Source organism: Oreochromis aureus, linkage group 7 (genome assembly GCF_013358895.1).
Source record: "Oreochromis aureus strain Israel breed Guangdong linkage group 7, ZZ_aureus, whole genome shotgun sequence".
Taxonomy (NCBI): Eukaryota; Metazoa; Chordata; class Actinopteri; order Cichliformes; family Cichlidae; genus Oreochromis; species Oreochromis aureus.
Window position 1 is genome coordinate 8,330,963 of NC_052948.1, and position 22,301 is coordinate 8,353,263.

General features: G+C 40.6%; 1 protein-coding gene across 1 annotated transcript; it reads left to right on the forward strand.

The window, feature by feature from the left end:
• Positions 1-4,332: 4,332 nt before the first annotated feature.
• Positions 4,333-20,820, forward strand: rfx4 (regulatory factor X, 4). Its single transcript, XM_031737299.2, has 18 exons — positions 4,333-4,375; positions 6,355-6,441; positions 6,611-6,671; positions 9,251-9,374; positions 10,646-10,707; positions 11,252-11,465; positions 11,940-12,017; positions 12,122-12,285; positions 12,837-12,937; positions 13,046-13,104; positions 13,216-13,360; positions 13,656-13,750; positions 14,206-14,323; positions 15,240-15,359; positions 16,892-17,053; positions 17,156-17,321; positions 17,425-17,563; positions 19,555-20,820. The coding sequence occupies exons 1-18, from the start codon at positions 4,333-4,335 to the stop codon at positions 19,825-19,827; spliced, it is 2,211 nt and encodes a 736-aa protein (XP_031593159.1). The 3' UTR covers positions 19,828-20,820.
• Positions 20,821-22,301: the final 1,481 nt, after the last annotated feature.

Below are 22,301 nucleotides of genomic sequence, written 5' to 3' on the forward strand. Positions count from 1 at the left end.
GTTGATTTGTGAATGTTGGATCGAGCGACAGACAAGCAGAAAGAAGCTGAAACAGGACTATTTTTGTTGTCGTTTAAAATGTGAAAACTTTTTCTCCTGTTTCTTTTTTTTGTTTTGTTTATTCTTTCTCTGTTTATGTACATAATAAATAAATTGATGGTTTTTCTTACATTTTGACTTCTTTCTTTACAAATATCAAAAGGTTGCCTTCTGAGGGCAAAATCTCCAGGATGTTACCAACTTTAAATTGTTTGTCCTGAAATGTGTTTTTACCACAAGATCTTTTGAACATCCAGCTGGCCTGGGTGATATTTCCTCTCTTTCCTTTCTTGTCTGCTTCTCTCCTGTCTAATAAATGTTAAGTAGGATTTTGAAGCTGGGAACTCTGAGATCGGCAGTAGCAGTGCAGTGTGGAGAAAACATACCCTAGAGTCAAAGAGGTCCCATAATAACTTCTTATTTTCAGTAGATTCACTCTTCACTGCTGATTTAATCACTTAAATTCAAAAAGATAAAAGCAGGTGCCTGCAGCTACATGCCATATTTCCAACTCAAAGACACTATAAAGCTAAATAGTAGATTTAAGTGAGTGAATCTGATCAGTATCGTCACCTTAAATATAAACTGATCTTTGTTACCCATGAGCAGCGTCCTGTATCGCTGTAAACTTTGTCACTTACTGCCAATTAACCAGTGTAGCCTGCACCAGTGTTTTCGTGCAGCCTTTGAATAACATGAAATTGGCACACACATTTGTTTCTCAAGGTCTTTCTCAAAAATATCATTCAGAAGCACATCATGTATAGATCCACTATCTGATAGATATACGAAGTAATAGGACGGTGCATTTGAGATTTAATTTTCTAGTGTATAAAACATCAGCAATTGTCCCGTTTTTGCTAACTTCTTTCTCGAGTCTTTCTCTACATTTCTTGACACCAGTTTATTTCACAAACTGCTCAAACAGTTTGTGTTTTCTGATATTTGCTGAGCCGTTTGAAAAATATTTGACCCAACATGTGAAAAAGCAGCACTTCTCTAATGCTGAATTACTGTGACTGCAACTTTACACCTGCACCGTGAACACATCGTCGGGATGAGAAGATAAAAGGGGACGTGTTGAAGGTGTAAGGGGGGCATGGGATGTCATTTTTTATTACCTGAATTCACCAGTTCTGCTGTATTATGCTTTAACCTGCCTTAACTTTAACAATTAATTAACCAGGAATTAACTAAAACTAGATGTGAAAACATTTTAGTTACCTAAAATAAAAAACTTAGTTGTTTTTCAAAATGTAAATGAAACAATTTTGTGAACTTGGGAAATTAACTTAAAAAAACCCAAAACAACAAATTTAGATGAGATTTTTGTATTTGTTAATTTTCTGAGATTTATTCTCCCAGCTTGTCTGATGAGGCTTTGGTGGATGTATTTGTTGAGGCTTCAGATGTCTACAACACTGTGAGACTGCTTTCATAAAGTTCTGTGTTTTTATCGTAATACTTTTTTCCCTAAATCTTACCTCTGGTATATGTCATAAATATGATACTTAAGACAAAAACTACCCTGAAAATGATTTTTAAAAACTGCTTATTTTTAGTTAGTTTAGTAAACAATAAAATCTGAACTGAAACGAGCAAACCCACTCAGAAAACTAAATCAAACTAAACTGGATTAAAAATGAAAAACACAATTAAAAACTCCATAGAAAATTCAAAATAATAATAATAATGTTATTATAAAGTTGCTCTGTGGGAATCGTACTGAGTCTGAGAATTACCTGCCCAGGTGGCAGCCACGCAAACTCAAAACACATTAAAAATACAACGTAATATACAATGTCAGTAACATGTTATACTATACACAAACACCCTTATGATGCCCAGTGTTGCTTTAAAGATAAAGAAAGGGCTGTTTTCTGCAAGTGGTGACCACCGTCCTGTCAAATCATAAAGAATCTGCAATAAAACAGAGAGGATGCCTGATATAAAAGTGAATGCGCTGCATCGCTGTAAATAATGTTTTTGTTATGAATTTAACCCAAGAAGTGATGGAAACAAAATAGTGTGCATTTAACACTTTGTGCATTCTGATCTCATCTCATAAAGTTTTTTTTTTTTTTTTTTTTCTCTCACAAAATATAAAATGAAATCCACGGCTCGTGACGAGTCACTGCATTAACTCTTTACTCCTTGAAAGCCTGCTAGGAGTCAAACCACCTGTTTACAGATTTATACTGAGGTGTGAAAATGGGACGTTGTCAAAAGTCTTCTTTATTAGGGAAGGAGTTAAAGTACAATTTTAAGACATGTATTAACCTTTTAGAATTTACAGGTGTGACTAATGATTACTCACAAGGCATCAGCTGATGTTTGTGTTAGTTAAACATATAAATGAGAATCAGAGCACAGTTTTATAGTTATCAATGCAGAAATCCTGATGATTTAAAGCCTTTTCAGTGCATCTTTATGCAGCTGATACACACACAGAAAATAAGCATTAAAATGTTCTAGAATTCATCTCATGGAACAATAAGTATCTTTTTATTATTATATATAATCAGTAGTGTACATTTAATTTTTTTAAATATTTTTAACTGATTTTTGGAAGATTGTAATTTTGTTTGATCAGAACCAAAAACACGAGTGACTGAAATCTCTCTGTAGAGAGAGGAGGATGTCTCCTGTTTGAATTCAATGCGACGAGTAGACAGCTGGATGCTCGATGCAGCAGCTTTGTTGACGTTACCAGGGAGAGAGCAGCTTTAAGTTATATGATTTCCTCTTTAAAGTGAAGCCCTAATGCCACCAACTTGTCGTATGTGGCGTAACCACATACCCTCTACTCCCACGTACACACACAACTCTATTGGGGCCTTTTCACTGAACAAAGCAGAGCACATCCGTTTGTGCGGGCAGAGTGTGTAAGAATGGGATGGGTGGAAAAGGGCTCTTTTTAGTGGCTGCACCTGTCCTATTTTACGAGGCACTAATAAGCAGATAACAGTCACTAGGCTGGGAAAAAAATGAGTGAGAGCGATTGAAATTAGGCTGAAATTAATTAGGTCCTCCTCTAAAGTCCTGACTTTGCGTGGCCAGCATCTAGAGCTTTGAGAGTTATGTCAAAAATGAAGATTTCCCTGACCTTTCACCCAATCCAGCAGCCCTTTCCTTCCTGTTTGAGCCCGATTTGATGCTCACCCTTGTCCTAACTAAGCATGGCCCTGTGTCCGTCACCCTGTCCTGTGCGTCGGTGAGTGTCAGCAGTGGTGTCCACGCCTGCGCACTGCGAGTGAAAGTCCTTCTTTGCGCTCCATGGTGTGGTGAGTAATTCAGCCATAATCCGCCTTTCTCCTCTCCCCTCTTCTTTCCCCTCTCCTCTCCCCCTCTCCTGCGGTTCCATTCATATTCTAATCACAGCTTTCCCTTCTCCAGCTCTCAGGCACTCCATCAGAGCCCTCCCAGCCTCGGGTTTTGCACTTTTACTTCCCCCCCTTTGTGACCGTTCCCTCTTCTCAGAGGCATACCAAAAATAAGGTTGCAAAAAAAAAAAGAGGTGAGAACTCCACCAAAACATTCACACTGGTGCAGTTTCATCATGTATGCATGTGTGTCGCGCCACGGCTCTGGAAAAGTTACCACAATAGTGCTTTCGGGGGTTTGAATGAGGAGTGAGGAGAAGCACAAATGCAGGCAACAAGTGTGTGAGGGATGTGAAGTGGGAGTTAAAACCAGAAGGAAAGGCAGGAGTGGTGGTTGTGTAGAGATGTATGTTTATTCGGAGCTAGGGGCTGTATAAAAACGTATTAAATGCCATAATGGAAGACGGGGAGGCCACAGTGTTAGGACTGCGTAGATCTAAGCCTCTTTTTTTTTTTTTTTTCGTTGGGAGGGAGCTTTTCTTATTCAAAACAGCCCCACAAAAGACTTCCAGTGAGCCTTGCCACATCCCCATCTGACTTGGGGCCATTCATCAGCCTTCCAAGCCTATCAATGACATGTCCCCATCAGGGCTCCTATAAAATCAGCCCCTTTCCCATGAAACATCAGCAAACATTTTGACGGGTCTGGCTTTCCCCCCGCTGGATTTCTGGAGTCTCTACCCCCCCGCCCCACACCCTCACCCCCTTCCTTTCCACCCTTATTCCCACCTCCCCTCCTCTCCTCCGCCAACACCACCCCTCTCTTGGGCGAACCTCAGATCCTCAACATCTCCTGTGACGGGCAGTGGTCACGGAAACACAGAGCTAGACGAGGGGAGAGCCGCTGAGGAGGGGGAAACGTGCACTAAGCCATTTTCTTGGAGGAGTCAGTGTCGTTGATGGGAAGAGGATGCATTGCGGGCTGCTGGAGGAGCCTGACATGGATTCCACAGGTCAGTCCTGTTAAACTCTGCCTTCCTTGGATGTGTTGAGGAAAACCAGCTTCTATTCACATTGTATGAGTTTTCTGCTGTGCTTATGCAAGTCTGGAACTTTCTCTGCAGGCATTTGGGTGAACTGTCTGGATGCTCATTAGCTTTTTAAATTTCCGAAATTACTTACGAGGGAGTGTTTTTGGTCACACTCGCTTACGGGAAGATGCAGGAGACACTTGATTAGAGAAAAGCAGGAAATAGACCTTCAGTCTCCACACTTGGTTTCTTGCTGTTATTTTTTGAAGTCAAACTAGAGAACTTGTAATTATGAGAGCAGCAATTACAAGAACAAGTGCACATCACAGTGCACCTGCTTTTTTTTAAGTTTATTTACTAAGTACAAAACTGCTAAAGCAAGATATTTTTTTCAGCTTTGAAACTGGTTTTTACTAAGAATTTATCACAAAATTTATTTTAGTTTCTTATGGTAAAAGTGAGTCCTCTCTGCAACGTTAATGATAAATCTAATTATACACACTTTCAGCCAATTTGTTGTTTTTTTATGTGATTCCTTAATTGTCATTTAGCATGGTTTTCAGGATAATGCAGTTTAGTCCCGAATGTGTGGTCATAAATGAGCGAACATCCGTTTTCACTTTTTGATCAAATTTAATCCAATTATTTAGATCCCCAACTTATCTGTTCTTGTGGCAAATGAAGCTTGAGATCCGAGCCTCTGTGGAGAATTAGCTCCACTTCAGAAGATTCTCTTTTTCATTTCCAGGGTTTTTTTTAAGCTAGAGAAAGAAGCCAGTGCAGACGGGAGCTGATGAGACACGATGAGGACCTGGAAATGATGTAATTTCTGTGTGATGCGATTTACCATCTGTCAGTGCTACAGTGTTATAACACTGTTAAAGAGTAACCTATAAATATTTATGTACCAAAAAACCTTTCTCCTCCTGAGTTTTTAGTTTTCTTTTTTCTAGACAGGATTTTAAGAGCAGTCACACTTTTTTTTTCTTCCTCAGCACGTGCTGAAGATTGAAGTATCCACTCTTCATCGAATTTTAACTTTTAAAACTTTTTATTATCTTCCTCGATGCCCTGCTCAGACAGTGCCAGCAGCTGGTGCTGTGAATGTTGTCACATGCAAACGAAAAAAGGTTCAATAAGTTTAATTTGGAGGGATTTCCATTTGTTGCGGAGCCTAAAAGTTTGGTTTAGTTTTGAATAAATATGTCAGCGACTTTTTCCTGATCACATCTTAGTTTTTATGCTTATAATTCAGATTCTCTGTTTCCGACATGCAGTTTAGCTCTAAACTTTTTGGTAGAGAAAAAGCTGTAGCTTAAAATCGAAGCAATTTTTACACCGAATTAAAGTAAAAGAATTTTGTGAATGCCTCTCGTAAAAGTAGTTAAAGAATTAGAGTTTTTCCACTCTACCCGGCTGTTTCTACATGAAAGCCTTGGTGTTTTGCTGCTGCTCGCTCACAGAAAGCACACCAGTTGAGCTATTTCTAAGTAGAAATTAAAACAGGACAATGGCCTCTATTCCACCAGACTGCTTCAGTAATGTGCACAGGCTCTTTTAAGCAAGTGTGTATGCTCGTAGTCTCCTGGGAACAATGCTGGATTCCTGCCGTCCTGGTGAAAACATGTCAAATAGAGCCAAGGCTGCGCTGCTGCCCATACAATCGATTGTTGTCAGCTCACCCTGTCACATTAGCGACATTTAAAGTGTCCTGTATAGCCAGTGATTTGCAGTGTTTATGTAAATACAGCTTTGGCTCTGTTCCACTGCAGGATGACATTAGTCACTTCACAAAAAGAGATTTTTAAATAGGTTGTTTTTTTTAGTGAAATTAAAAGTTAATTTAAAAAAAAAGAACAAAACTGAATGAAAGTGTAAACTAAACATTTTTTTAAAACTTATTTGTCATTTTTACATTTTTAAAGTCATTTCTAAGAGCTGATCTTTGGTCTTTTTTATAGAGAGCTGGATTGAAAGATGCCTTAATGAGAGTGAGAGTAAGCGATACTCCAGCCACACGTCTCTGGGGAACATGTCCAATGATGAACGTAAGCAGGACCGACTGTACTTGCACTGAATCCTCTGTCTGCACGTAGCTTTTAAACCTCAGAAAATGTCATTTAGCCAGAGAACAAATGATAAGTGTATGTTTGTGCCACACTTCTGTCATTTTGCTGTAATTACTTAATTAAGCCCTACGTGTGCTGTTTATTCCAGATGAAGAAAAAGAAAATAACAGAGCCTCGAAACCACATTCGACACCGGCTACGCTGGAATGGTAAGTTATTAAAAATGTTTTCTTTTATCATTTAAAGACAAAAGCTGCAACATGTCAAAACACAACAGCCTATTTAAAATATTAAATATATTCTAAAATTAATGTAAAACTGATGTAACCAGTCCTTTAAATCAGCCACTCACAAAAGAGTCTGTTTTATTTTATTTTTTTAAATTAAATAATGTGCACATCAGAGCACTTTTTTTTCATTGTTTTAATCCTGTGTTGTGTTCATTCTGCAGATTCTTTTATTATTTTCAATACATTTAAGTTGATTTAAATTGTCTTAAATGTCACCCATACACACAGATGATGCGTTTCTCTGCACATTTTAGGGAAATTTACTTTATATCTGCTTAGCATAAACAAATAATTGCACCTGCAGCCTCAACATGCAGCACAATTCATTCATATCACGTATATATGCATGGGATACCAACTCCAATTGTGTCTGTTTAAAATTAGAGAATTAAAAGAGAATAATTTTATACATCAAATCTCCTGTAATAATAATGAACTTTTTTTTACTTTTCATAGCAACTCTCTTTTTATTTTGTGTCATAAGTAAATTGTTAATTTGATTAAACAGAAGAAAAGCAGTCTAAAAATGTTATATAGAAATTATCAGCAAATAGTTGAAATGCAGCTAAGTAGTTAGGGTGTTGAATCAAGAGTAAATAATCTGTCCAGCATTAGTCATGCTTGTATATTTGTAATTAAAGAACAATTTTTTAACCTAAAAAATTATATTGGGTCACATGACTGATCACAGTTTGCATTTGATTGTCAGAAGACTTAAATATAGCTGTTTTACCGAAAGCAGTAAAAATGGATCTAATTCAAAAAACAGTTTCTAAGTAAATGAAAAATGTATCTGAGTTCATACTAAGCTTCACTGAAACAGCCATACAGTCAAGTCTTTTAATGCAGAGGTCTACATACAGTACCCAGTACACCTACAGTACGGTATGGCATATTACCCAGCATTAAAGTCCATTTAAAAGGTAATTATTTGGAGTAATAAATGAGGTCGCAGAAGCTTGGAAAAAGCTAAAAACATTTTTTAAATCAAAGTGAAATAAGTGGGTTCAGGCTAATAATGAAACTTTTGTTCTGTAAATAATAATAAAAGTAATTGCAGCAGTTTCAGGATTTAATGTGTAGTTCAACAGTTTGAAAGGTCAAATTAACTTCTAATTCTACTTAATTAGTCTGTTGCATCTTGATGGTGTTGTTTAATACAAAGTGGAAATAGTGCTTTCTTCTTTTGATTGTTGTTAAAGAGTTACAGACATCACATTTAAGCGATTTGTTTGACTGCTGCACCAAAAACAGGATTTTTTTAGGGACAGTTTTTACAAACATGTGAAAAAAAAAATCAGGCTGACAGTGTTACCGACATTCATACCACATTCATACCGCTCTTTTGCTTCATTCCTACATCCTCTGTAAACACATAGAAGATTAGCAATTAAGTGCTAATCTCATTGGTTAATTTCAAAATCTTTTCTAGATTAAAGAGAATAATACAGGGGCCCTGAAAACCTCCACTGCAATGTAAAAATGAACTAAAAAAAGGTGAACTACAAACAGAAAACAATAAAAATTGCTAATTGTGATGCTGGTATGCCTCAAGGCTTAGTTTTAGGTCGTTTTGTATTTATCGTATTACCTTTTCTTAAAATGTTGGATTTACACAAATAATATGAGGGATGAAATGTAGAAATGCAGATGAGTTGTGATATGTATTTCTTAAAAGTGAGTGACACATTCAAGTTATTGAGTTTGGGAATGGGTTCTAAAAAGCAACGCTGAAGTATTGGGGTCATTGCTTTGTTGAGCCACTGGGGGCAGAATACTTGAAAGCATCTCTGAAATGCTAATTACGTCAGAAGTGTTCATGTCTTCTGTGTTAGCAAACAGTTAAGAGCACAAATGCTGCTTGTGCAAATAAATGCAAATATTTCAATGTGAATCATTTTAAAATTGATGACGTGCTCGTTGTTGACGATCAAAGATTGATGAAATATGACGTCCAGTATTGGGAACACTTGACTGATAAACAGCTGTTCTGCTTTAATGTGAATTTGTTCACTGCAGCTGTTAGTGAGATGAGGTTGCAGGAAAAATGGATGTTGCAACTCCTGAGAGAGTAGCTGTTGTCTTTGTTGATGTCTGCGTTGTCATGCCTTGCATGACAACCCAATGCATGACTGTTCCATAAAACAGTTAGGGCTGCTGGGATGCAACAGACAGTTTGCTTTATAATAAACACTGCTATAAGAAAATACAGTGTTAAATCTCTGCAATAATGCATTACACTCGAAGTAAGATAATGATTACCTTGATGTAGCTGTTTAATTTATATTGTGTCCTACTTCTTTTTTCTCATCTTTGAACTGTATTTGAGGCAGTACCCTAATTGCATATCTGCTTTAATCCGTCCTCTTAATAACATAAACTCTAACATCGTGCAGTTTAATATCAGATCACGGTAGTTTTTAAATGCCCTGTTCGTCATAGAACCATACACGAGCTTCCAAATGTCCACCTGACATTTCCCCCATTGTCATTCACAGGCTAGAAGAAAACTACGAGATAGCCGAAGGTGTGTGCATCCCCCGAAGTGCCCTCTATATGCATTACCTAGACTTCAGCGAAAAGCACGACACGCAGCCTGTGAACGCGGCCAGCTTTGGAAAGGTGACATTCAAACTTGAGTAGTGATGAAGGTCAGACAGTGTGGAGAGTCAACAGTCACACCTGCATCTATTGTAGCTCTAGAAGGAGTGTTTTAATTTGTGAAATGCCTTTTCATTATTATTCCTACTTTCTTTTAGTTTTCAGTGTTTTTAATATTCAGGTACGAAGTTAAAACTTATAGCTGATGTTGCAGATGCACCACAAATCGGGGCGGTCTTCTGCTCAGTCAGCCGTGAGCATTACGCTGGGGCCGTTGCACGGCTGGGTCGGTTTTTGTGCGGCTGTGTTGAAGTTATATCAGATCAAAACTCAGTGTGAAGCAAAGCTCTCGCTGAACACATAATCTAGAGCCAAAGGAGATGTGCTTTGGTCTGTTCCCACAACCCCAAGAAGTTCCTCAGCCTTCCTACCCCCAGCCATCCCCTGTACCCTGGACTCCAGCCCCAACCCCCAACCCGGGCCCACCCCCGCCCCTCCACAGCTCCTGTCGGAAGATATTGAAAAAGAGAAGGGGCCTGGATTAATGTGTAATTAAAGGAAATTTGGAAGGGTGAGATGTTGCGGAATGTTAGATCAGTGGCTGGAGCAGTGTGGGGTGTCCTTTAGGAAGGCTTCATTGATTCAGGACAAAAAAACGAGAGAGGGCCCGGACTGCCTCCCTGTCTGCTCATTTATCAAGCGGGGCCTGACAGAAACTTCACAGCTTGGCCTCTTTTTTCATCCCACACAATGGAGAGCTACACTGTTTGCTAAAGTTTCTGCACCAGGAGCTGGACCGAGGAGCCAATCTCTTTGGACAAAAAAAAAAAAAGAGAGACAGAGAGAGAGAGAGAGAGGAAAGGTGGAAGGGAGGGAGTGGAAAAGGAAAGGAGGGAGAGAAGGAGTGAGGATGGGTGGGTGGAAAGATGCAGGGAGGCTGTAGATATGGGGGTAAGGGAGGGGGAGTAATACCCATGGATGTCATAAATACATAGACTCTGGAAGCTTTTCTTCTGCACGGCGCTCCCTGTGGATATGACTACAAGACCAACTTTATTAAACACTCTCTCACCAAGAGCTAAAAATGAAGTGCAGTGTATTCTGTTGACTTCTGCGTGCTGTAAATCCATATTATACAATAATAACAAGTAAAATCCACACACCCGCTATAGAGTTGCTTCCTTATGTCGCCTCTTTTTTCTTTTTGTTCCAGTTTTATCCAACGCAGACAAAAACACATATAAATATTTTGAATATATACTTACTAACAGTATTTCTCTTACAATAAACAGATCATAAGGCAGCAGTTTCCAGCACTGACTACCAGACGACTGGGAACAAGAGGGCAGTCAAAGTAAGACGTTTCAGGGTTTTTATGTTAGAGAAGCTGAGTCAGTTCCTCGGTTTAAAAACATTTAAAAACCACATGTTTAGACTGCATTTTGTGCTTTGCTGACATCTTATGTTCCTGTAGTTTTCCTTTTTAAAAAATAATTTTTTTGTCATGTTCTTCCTACACTTTTATTTTACTCCACTCAAGCCTAAACCTGTAATGATTGGTTCACATGCTTTGTTAATTAGTGGATTTATTTATTTGTAAATTCTCTAAAGTGTCTTTGAAAAGCAATATGAAAGAACTTATTGCTTTTCTGATAACGTACTTGTGGAAATATTCACTCAAAAAGTAAAAAACAAAAGACACGTATTCAAAATGCAAAATTAAAATTAAACATTAAAAAAAACTAAAGCACACTTTGACTAGTATTAGTATTATTTTGCAAATAACATATATTTTTTTAAAAAGACATAATTTTAAAACTATTTTATTTTATTATATATCAGCCAAGTGAGCCTCAAATGTCCTTGCTATTGATCTGTTCGTCGTCTCTGCTCCTCAGGTATCACTACTATGGAATAGCGGTGAAGGAGACCTCCCAGTATTATGACGTGATGTACTCCAAAAAGGGAGCGGCGTGGGTGAACGAGACGGGGAAGAAAGAGGTCACGAAGCAGACAGTGGCGTATTCACCGCGGTCCAAACTGGGGACGCTCCTGCCAGAGTTTCCAAATGTCAAAGACCTAAATTTGCCTGCCAGCCTGCCAGAAGAAAGGGTAAACAGGAGTTTTAAAAGTCCATCCTTCCAGCGCCCCCCTCAGCCCCCTCCTCCCTTCGCCGTTCCTTGTCATCTCACCAGCTCTGCGCCCCCTCTGGCTCTTTTATCTGCCCCGGGAGCTTCAGTGGGTTTGCGTTTAGAGAAGGACCTTGAGGATTTATATGCTGGCTCCTCTCTAACTCTTAATCTTTTGGGGGAGATAATAAGATCTAGCAGTGGACAAAAGGACAGGCACTAGCTGTCCGGCTTTTAAAGGGGGGCCATGATTTTAAATGGTTTGTGTTTTGCTGATCTCTAAAGCTCGTTTTATATTACTCCGCTCAAGCCTAGGCCTGTAACATCTATTTATTGGCTCCCATGCTTTGTTCAAGATTTATCTTCTTGTTTTTGCAGCATTTTTTTTTCCCAAAGAGAAAAAAAAAGCTATTAAGTTTGTTATGCAATTAGATTAATACCCTGCTGTTGCCCACAGGTGTCAACCTTCATCATGATGTACAGAACACACTGTCAGAGGATACTGGACACCGTTATTCGGGCCAACTTTGATGAGGCGAGGCCTTTTCTGTTTAAAATGACCACTTAAAGTCTGTTTGAGCACATTCGGTGTTTGCCAATTGTATGTTTGTAATGCCGCGTCGTGTGCATCGGCCACAGGTCCAGAGCTTCCTGCTACACTTCTGGCAGGGCATGCCGCCCCACATGCTTCCTGTCCTCGGCTCCCCCACAGTGGTGAACATCGTCGGTGTCTGTGACTCCATCCTCTACAAGGCCATCTCAGGGGTGCTGATGCCCACCGTCCTGCAAGCACTGCCTGATAGGTGAGAGTGTCCCTCTACTGCAGCTCAGAGTTCGTCATGTTGTTAACAGTAATATCCTGGTTTAACCTCTCTTCTTGTGGTTTTAATATCTTGTGCACAGCTTATGCAGCTACACTTTTACAGTGTGTGTCTTGTAGGGTCACGTCATTCCATTTCTGATGATTTGCAGGCACATCTTCAGTTTAAAAGTTATCAGCTGTTTGGAAACACAATTAACTTTATTTACAGTGATGTGTAAAGGCGGGGTAGCTCGTTTTCTAAAGCTTCAAAGTTTCAAGTAAAGTCTCATCTGGAAGACAAAACAAGAAAGACGTGGTGAGAAAATTAAATTTGAGGCAGAGTCTTTTGTGAAAACACAAACTGAACAGTCTTACTGAGGATCAGTGCTCAATCCTGAGCTCCGAATGGTTTTTAACTCATGGTCCACTCTTTTTGTTTTGTTTTTATGGCCCTAACAGTTAATTAGTTCTTTAGTTGTGACCATTATTAAATAAAATCACGTGTTTTGTCTCGGGTACTAAATGTGTTTCATTTTCTCCTCATCTGCACAGTTTAACTCAGGTCATTCGAAAATTTGCCAAACAGCTTGATGAGTGGCTTAAAATAGCACTTCATGACCTTCCAGAGAACCTGAGGAATATCAAATTTGAACGTAAGCATAAAATATGCCAACGTGATTGTTTGCTTCTTAAGCACGTGTGGATTTTATAGGGTAACTTCTCAGGGATTGATTTTATTTTCTTCTCCTTTTGTATTTCAGTATCGAGGAGATTTTCTCAGATCCTAAAGCGGCAAACATCATTAAACCATCTATGTCAGGTGCCTATCGTGGTCTGAATGTTTTTTAATAAAATCCATATGAAAGAACAAAGCTGATAAGGGATGTGGGTATGCTTAGATTTGTCATATTGTTGACTTATCTGTCCCAAGGCATCGCGGACTGTGATAAACAGCGCCGACATCACCTTTCAAATGCTGGAGGACTGGAGGAACGTGGACTTGAACAGCATCACCAAGCAGACACTTTACACCATGGAGGACTCGCAGGAGGAGCACAGGCAGCTTATTATCCACTGTAAGTCGCCCTGACTCACCCGGACGGGCAGCGAATCGCACTTTACTTTGACATGAACGACTCGCCGTGGGGCGGTCATTCCCACGGCCGGCAGAGTCAGAGCGTTAATGACGGAGAGCAAAAGGTTAAACAAGTTCAATCTGCTCTCAAACACCCTGCGGAGCATCTCCAATTCCCTGCACCCTCACGCCTCTGAATCGGCCCTGAAAGGGTCAGAGGTCACACATACGTAGAAGCTGCTGTGTGAAGGTGAAGGTGCTGTTTGTGTTCTATGTAACGCTCCCTTCTCTCACAGTGTATCAGGAGTTTGATCGTCTGCTGGAGGAGCAGTCGCCGATCGAGGCTTACATCGAATGGTTGGACTCGATGGTGGATCGCTGCGTTGTCAAGGTCAGACAGCTAACAGACATTATCCCCTGTTTTTGTGTGGTTGTTTAGACACTTCAGTGTAAGCTGCACAGGTGAAAAGTGTATATTTTTTATAATCCTCCCCTCACTGAGACACCTGTGGCTGAAAGCCCTCTTCCCTCTCTTCCCTGCAAGTCTCTCTTAAACCGAGTCACTTAGGTTGCGATCCTCCCAGTTAATGATGTCTTCAAGCTTCCCATTTGCGTCCATTATGTGCCAGATATTGCCTTGTAAAATTTCCGTCTCCGCGGCAACGTCTTGGACCGCTCAGACAATAGTTCAATAGGAAGGCGTGTCCCCGGGGGCAAATTAAATAGTTGACTTGTTGACATGTTTTTCGTTCCTGAGGGTTAAGCCCCAATACGGACCCGGGGGTTAATTCTACCCCGGCGTCCCCACCCTTCCCCCCTCTTTTCTCATGGAAATGTCCTCTCTAGGTGGCGGGGAAGAGGCCCGGGAGCCTGAAGAAGGTGGCCCAACAGTTCCTGCTTATGTGGTCGTGTTTTGGTACCAGAGTCATCCGGGATATGACCCTGCACAGCGCGCCCAGCTTTGGTGAGCTCCTCCTGCTTTTTATTCAACAGAAAACACACAGCGTTGACAGTCGTTTTATTTACTGTGTCATCCATATAAACTGCTGAAAATAGCTCCGCTAATAATATCTTTAGTGAAATTTGAGGGTTTTTTAACTATAAGTTTAGACTTTCCTTCACTTACTCATGATTTTCACATTTAAACGCTAATATGAGCCAAATCAAACTGATATAAAGAGATGAAATGTCTCTTAATTGGAACTAAATGCTCGTTTAATGATTCCTCTGCTTGCTTAGCTTCGACTCTGAGACGAGGAGAGAGTAGGAACGAGTGAAATGGCTGCTGTTTTAACAGCTTGCTGTTTGCGGTAAGCGACAAGCAGTAAAAATTAAAGAAAAAAAAATGGCTTTTCTTTCCCCTCCTCTGTCCCTGTCTGTGAATATCAAAGACACAGCTGGTTGCAGTGTTTTGATAAAGCAGGTCTCTGTGCACAAACAGCTAATTAACAAAGGTCGCCCCTCCCCTCTCCACGATGCGTTTGCCTGTCTTTTCCCATTTTATGACCGGTCAGTGTTACACCCGGCTCCCCTCAATGGCCACAAGTGTTTATTATGCACACGGCGGCGGCAGAAGCGGCTGGCACAATGACACAATTGTGACACTCCCTCACATGCTCATCTTTCGTGCGACCCCCGGGGTCAGCTGACATATTTCTGGCACTGACTCGGTACACGGAAACAAGCGCGCTCGCTCCTTTTTAATAACAGCGGCCCTCCTGTCATGCCTGCAGGATGTGATGTCATCATCTCAATGGTTTTAATCAGTTACATGCTGGACAGATGTTTGTTTGGTTTCAGCGACTCGCTGGGACCGCGCCGCTCTAACTCCAGATAAACGCTTCTACTATCTGATTGTGCTTTCTTGTATACGTCTGCAGGCTCCTTTCACCTGATCCATCTCATGTTTGACGACTATGTACTTTACCTGCTGGAGTCCCTGCACTGCCAGGAGAGGGCCAACGACCTCATGAGGGCCATGAAAGGCGAGGGCAGCACAGGTGAGCGCTCCAGCAGTGGGTGCAGGTGATAACCAGCAGCACAGCTGGTTGGTAACGTCAGTGGACATTTCCAACACCCTCAACCTAACTCTGACTGTTTGGATGATCTATAATCCTTGATGGCAAAAATCTTCCTTCAGCTAAATGATAGAAAAACTGAAGTTGGCTTACTTTCCTCCCATTCCAATCTCTACAAATACCCAGACAAAGGCATGTTTATATATACAGTTCTCTGACTTTTAACAGTCAGATCTGTGGTTTGTTAGTTTAATCTACACCTACATCACCTCTCAGTGATGCACCTCTGCAACTTCCTCTGTAAAGGATTATCCACTTACACTTTTCCTTGATTGCAGATGCTTCAAAACACAGTTGGTGCAAATAAAAGACAGCATATCACTCCTGTTTTAGCTCAGTTTCTATCTCCGAAACACAGAGGTGATTTTAAATTGTTATCATTCGGTTTTAAAGCCCTCCAGGTCGGGCCTTTGCTGTTCTTGTCCCCAGGCTCTGCAGTAGTCTGCCATCCCACATAAATCCTCTCCAACCAACGTTTTCATGCTCTTTTTTGTTGCTTCTATTATCAAGTTTAATTTACATATGTTTAATTTTACACTATTTAATTTATTTTTCATATTTTGGTCATTAGTGTCATTTTTTTTACTTTACTATTGGAGACATGGAATATGAATGCATCTGCCTGGAAAGCACTCTGGTTCTTTTAAATGTTCTACATAAATACAATTAACTTGAATTTAAAATATCTGTTGAATATCTGTTAAATGGAAAAAGAAGTGTTTTATTTATTTATTATTCTTCACTTCCAGCTTAATTGATTTGTTTTATGTGAGAACCACTTTTGGGTCATTTATTATGTATCATACTTTAAAAAAAACAAAACAAATGAGAATAAATTAATTAATAGATTAATTTATTAATAATAAATAATAAATTAATACATAATAATAATAAATTAACACTTGTTAGTTAACGCTCAACATTAATATCAGATAATATAAGGAAGCTTGTTTTCACAACTGGGAAAAAAAGAAATTGTTATCATCCATAAGTAAAAATTTCCATCCGTTATCTCAAAAAACTTTGACTTATTCTCAAGTTTGACTCAAGAAGTTGAACTTGAAATTTTGACGTAGCTCTGCCTGGAAACCTTAGACATAAGTTTGCACTTACCCAGGGAGATTTGCACACCAAATGTGGTGGTGACTGTCCAGAAAAGCCTCAGAAACACCAGCAGAGGTAGTTTATTCTTACCTGTCCAGGAATTTACTGTTGTAAGGTGTTCCTGTTCACTTCTCTCAATTTTAAATGTTTTTTTAATCTTATATATTATAGAATAAAATGTATACATTTGTTTGCAGTGACCTTGTAGTAATGAATCATTTAGAATGAGCCTGTTTTCTGCCACACAAAAAGACTTTGTTGTCTAACTGCAGATTTGTTCTGGCTCTTGAACACAGCATCCCTCTTTGCATTAAAATGTCTAACCGCCTGTTTCCTCCCGACACCTTCAGCAGAGAGAGAGGAGGAATTTACGCTGACAGAAACCGCCCCCGCCTCGCCGTCTCCGGGATCCTACTCTCCCGCTCGGTCCGTCCACTCTGTGGGCGTCTCCTCGGCCAGCTCCCCCACAGCAGCGGTGTCCCCGGAGTACACCGGAGTACCTGCCACGACAGGTGAGACAGGACTCGCGTACAAAAAGCCCCGAATAAGCAGAGTTTAACGTAGTTCCTCTGCGCCAAAGCGTCTGTTTCTGTGTCCATATATGTGTCTACCAGGCGCTGTTCAGTCATATACCTGGTCCCTTACATACACAGTGACAACAGCAGGCGGGGCCGCTCCAGAGGCCGGGCAGCAGCTGTCCTGTATGAGGAGCAGCGCTCCGGTACCCCCTCCATCTTCTGCCCACAGGATGCCAGTCTACACCCACAGGGAGGAGCACGGGTGATTACAAAATTATTGATCATTGCAGCATTAAAATACATTATCAATTTTTTTTTTCAATTTATTATATTTACTAAATTTCGACTGTTTCACTCCATTTTAGGTATACTGGTAGCTACAACTATGGCAGTTATGCCAACCAGCATCCTCACTCCATCCAGAGCCAGTACCCGAGTTTGGCCCACGAGCCAACGATCCCAGGCCCGCTGCACTACTCCGCCTACCACCGCTCGTCTGCACAGGTCAGGCTCTGATGCTCAGGGATGGGGTTTGGTAGCAGATCAGATTAATTCAAATTGGTTTATTCAGGTTTTATATTAATTTAAGGACCTGTTAATGTTAAATAATAAAAGTATTAGGTTTTAATAATAAAAGAAAATAAAGGAAACAATTGGGAAGACATTTGTTAGATTCCAAAGATTAAAAAAAAAACCCTCTGACTGTTTGGATGATCTGAAATCCTGGATTGCATCTATGCAGTGATAGGACACTTTTAGACTTTCACAGCGTGGAAGTAAAACTATGATTTAAACTGTGTAAAGTAACTCAAGTAAAGTAGCTAAGTAAGTCACAAGTATCAGATTGCCCATTTGTATAAGTTTGCCTTACAACACATATCGTGTTGGTAGATTATAGAGATTAAGACAATAATATTGCAGTCTAATGGAGATGATCAACCATTCTTTGCATACCTTTTAAAGATTAAGAGCTGCAGGTGGTTTCATTGATGCTGAAGCGTAAAGCTCATAGAATATGTGATGTTTAATACCTTGTGTGAATGTGTGATGCCTAACTGCTACTTAACCTTTATGCATTATATGAGGCTGATTCTACATGTGGAAAAATATGCAGAATCTGATATACTAAATGCGAGGATGAACTGACATCAGCATCTCAGTTGTCCTTTTAGGGGAATAAATAGATTTAAATATGACGCTATTTAAAAAAAAAAAAGAAAAGAAAAGAAAGGTTATTAGGATGAGATGGAGCCGCTGATGTTAAAGCTCATGTACCGAGTGAGTTTTATTCTTTTGGTGGCAATTTCCTGTCAAGGGTCCTCCAGCCTCTGCTGCCTTTATAGAGGGAGGAGATCAGCTGGGCCTCAGCGCTCGCAGTGTTTCTAAAAGTCCCTGAATCACCCTCTCCACACAGCGGAAGCAGACAGTAAAAGGTGGCTCGGCCGGGGCCAAGAGGGGGCCCTGCTCTGTTACTCCTCTTTCCAGCTCTCAATAGTCTCTTCATCTGTCTGAGCCAGTGGCCACGGAGCAGGGCAAGGGGGCGTTTATTAAAATATTGTTATTCAATGGTCTCTTTTCTGCTTGTGAACAAGAGGCAGCTGAGCTGCCTGTTCTGCACTGACTGTCTTTTTCCATGCCGTGATCCCTCATAAAGGCCTCGACTGTCGTGTTTATATTTAGTTAGAAAAAAAGGGGAAAGGGTCTACTTCCACATTTTTTTTTTTTAGCCCCATCTGAGCTTAAATAGGGCACAATGCCTGCACTTTGTCACTGCGAGAGGTTGGACATGGAGCTGAAACGGTCTGAAAACTTTGCCGGATCTCCATCTGTCCAAAATATTTCTGTCAACAGGCAGATTTGGTCTGTTTGAGGTCAGTCACCACAGACAACAGATCACACACACAAGGAGGGAGAGAGAAAAAGCACTTTTTTGGGTGAAACCCTCATTTTCTTAAGTGGCTTAATTTTCTATTTTGACCACTGTGCCACAACTTGTGAAGCAATTTCCCATGACAGGAAATTACCAGCAGCAGGGTCAGTTCAAACCCAATATTTTATGCTTAATACAGCATCAAATGAGATATCGGCCGGGTCGTGGTCACCTTTCAGGACCACGAGACCTGTGGAAAAGGGAATTTTAAGTGTCATATCACTCCTTGCAGCGCAGAGAGGGCAGCATTTAAATGACTTGCTGTCAGGAAGAGAGTTAGCTCAGGTATCCTAACATAAAGGATGGAAACAGATAAAATCCATCCAACAGCTCCTCTAAAGCTCGCCATCACTTGGGGATGACTGGTATAGTTTACCAGTTAGAAGATTGGTGGTCTTCTTCAGGCCTTGGACAACATACCGAACCCTGAGTTGCCCCCGATGGTTCCAGCGAAGAGTGACTAACAAGAAAAGAGCACTTTGAACAGCAGTCAAAGCCAAAAAGCACCATATAAGTACTGCTCCATCTTCCACTTAACTTATCCCCCTCCTTTTCCTCTCCACAGTACCAGCTCAACAGCCAGATGTCCCGAATGGAGCCTTGCCTGATGGGCAGCACTCCTCGGTTGCACCCCACACCTGTCGCCCCCCGGTGGCCAGATGTGTCACCTGGTAACAGCTGTTACACCAGCCCGCCTATGCATTCATCCCGCTATGCCACCTCTGGGGATATGTACTCACCCCTGGGCCCACGCAGGAACTCAGAGTATGAACACTCGCAACATTTCCCCGGCTTTGCCTACATCAATGGGGAGGCCACCACCGGCTGGGCCAAATAGCTTTAAATCTGAGAGCTGTGAACACTTTCCAATCAAGTGCATGAAAAAAAAGGGAACGGAGAGTAAAATGCGCCAGCGTAAGGTAAAACGAATCACGGCGTGGACATTCTGACAATTTTAAAATACGCATTACATCAATCACATCCAATGATTGGCTGCAACTTGTGGGGAGGTTTATTAAAGTTTCTTCAGCAGTCGACAGAAGAAAAGCAAAATAGCATTGCAGCAAAATCATTTTGAGAGTGCAATGCTGCTGCCAAGCTGTGCCTTCGATTTAAGGAATGTACACCTCTACCAGAGTTTCCCTCGTCCGCGAGGTCGGGCGCACACGCGGTCCCACCAACCCGCCCACCCCTCCGTCAGTGATGTCAGCAACTGACGGCTCTGCGTGCTCTAAGCTGTACAATCTCAGTCTCCTCTTGTTGCTCAGCAGCATCCTGTCGGGAGCCCTCTGCAGCAGATGCTTGCACTGCGGCTCGATGATGATGATGATGGACTGCACTGCCTTAACATTCTCCTGGGATACTTAACATCACAGGTGACCGATATAAACTCACGAAAGACCTTGATGGGTGTGTTAAGGTTTCGTCATCTTGGATACTTTTTTTTTGAAAATGATGAACGATGTGACTTAGAAAGAAAAAAAGTGTATTCTGTCGCAAGCCTTTCTGCTGTTTTTCCGTGACTATATATCTATACACACGCACACACACACACACACATATATATAAATATATATATATATAGTATGTATTTTCTGTAACTTTGTAACATGGTGTATCCTTTATTTTCTATGTTACAATTGGTACTTTGTTCTCTGTTTTGTATCACTAGTAAAAGACGCATTAACCTAGGGTTGTGTGTTCTATATAATGCACTCAAAGCTACTGAGGACCTATTACCCTATGGGTATTTATAAAAAGGGAAAAATATCAAAGTGTACAGTAACATGAAGTCTAGTCACTTTTCTGTAAATAAAAGCACTGGAAACCATCCGTGGTGACTGTTAGACTATCACAGTTAAAACTGATGTGTATGTGTGAAATATGTTGACACATAAATTTAAAACTGTGAGACATTCTTGTCAAATGTCTTCTTTTTTTAATCTCTTTTTTCTGGAGGGAAGGGGGGTGGGGGGTCAATGCGTTGTGGTACTTATTGAACGATCCCAGCATCAGCGCTGGAGTAAAGTCTCGAGTTAGCCTCTTTCTAAACTATTTTACATTGTATTCATTTAAATTAAATCATCTACTGCCCAAATACATCAGTCCTGTAACTGCTAATGTGTTGTTTTTGAAATTTCCTCATTCCTCTTTATCCATATGTCACATTTCTAATCCGCGTGCTGCTGAAGAAGTAGAAATGTTTCCTGAATTGGATTTTCCTTCTCGCTGTCCATGCACTCGACACAGTGGGGGGCTGGGCAAGTAGCAGAAAGGCCACACTGCAGAATGGGTTACATTTCTAAGGACTGAATGTCCTGCTGTGCTGGGGTCATTGCACTTCAGTCCCGTAACCTTTGACCTCTGACCCCTGTCCAGTTTGTATTTATTAGGGCGTAGATCCTCTGTGTTATATCTGATTCCCAACAAGAAACTTTGAATAAAGAAAACTTCTTTAAAGACACAAAACCCCCCGCCAAACATAAATATATAAATATATATATATATATATCATCAATTTAATCAGGTGACCTGAGTGTCAATATCAATATCCGCTGGAGATTTCAGACGGAGATCTGTGATCCTATCAGCTGTGAGAAATGTGCTGCCACAGGAGGTTTCATCTTTGATATCACCAAAGCACCACTTACACAGTTATTATAGCAACCACATCCCTCTTTGTTTTTAGAAATACATGAAAATTAGTTCCTCGTATAAACCACATCAGACTTCTTATGCAGTCCAACAGTTTGTGTGAAACTCAATCGGGAATACTGTTTTATAATTAGAAAAAAACTGCTAATGATGAGAGAAAACATTGAGTCTATGGAGCCGATGCTGGAGACAAAGCATGCTTTAAACTGAGGTCTCAAAGCAACACAGACTACACATAATAATAATGAAACATAAGTTTAAAAAGTAAACAAACACAGTTGCCAGCCACTTTACTGAGTACACCTGTTCAACTGCTTGTTAAATGCCTTGTTGTTGGTGTCAGAAGTGCTGGTCAGAGTATTTCGGAAACAGATTATCTGCTGCTCTTGGGTTTGGAGAAATCGGTCCAAAAGTTTGAAAATAACGATCAGGAGTTCTCTGGGTGAAAATGTCTTGATTGCACCAGAGGTCAGACTGCTTCAAGTTAAATGAAAGCAACAGTAACTCAAATAAACACTTTTTTAAATCAAGGTATTCAGAAGAGCACCAATGAGGGGCGACATCAGCAGAAGACCACCACTGATGCCACTCCTGTAAGCTACAAACAAGAAACTGAGACTACAGTTGACATAGGCTCACTAAATTTGGATGATAGAG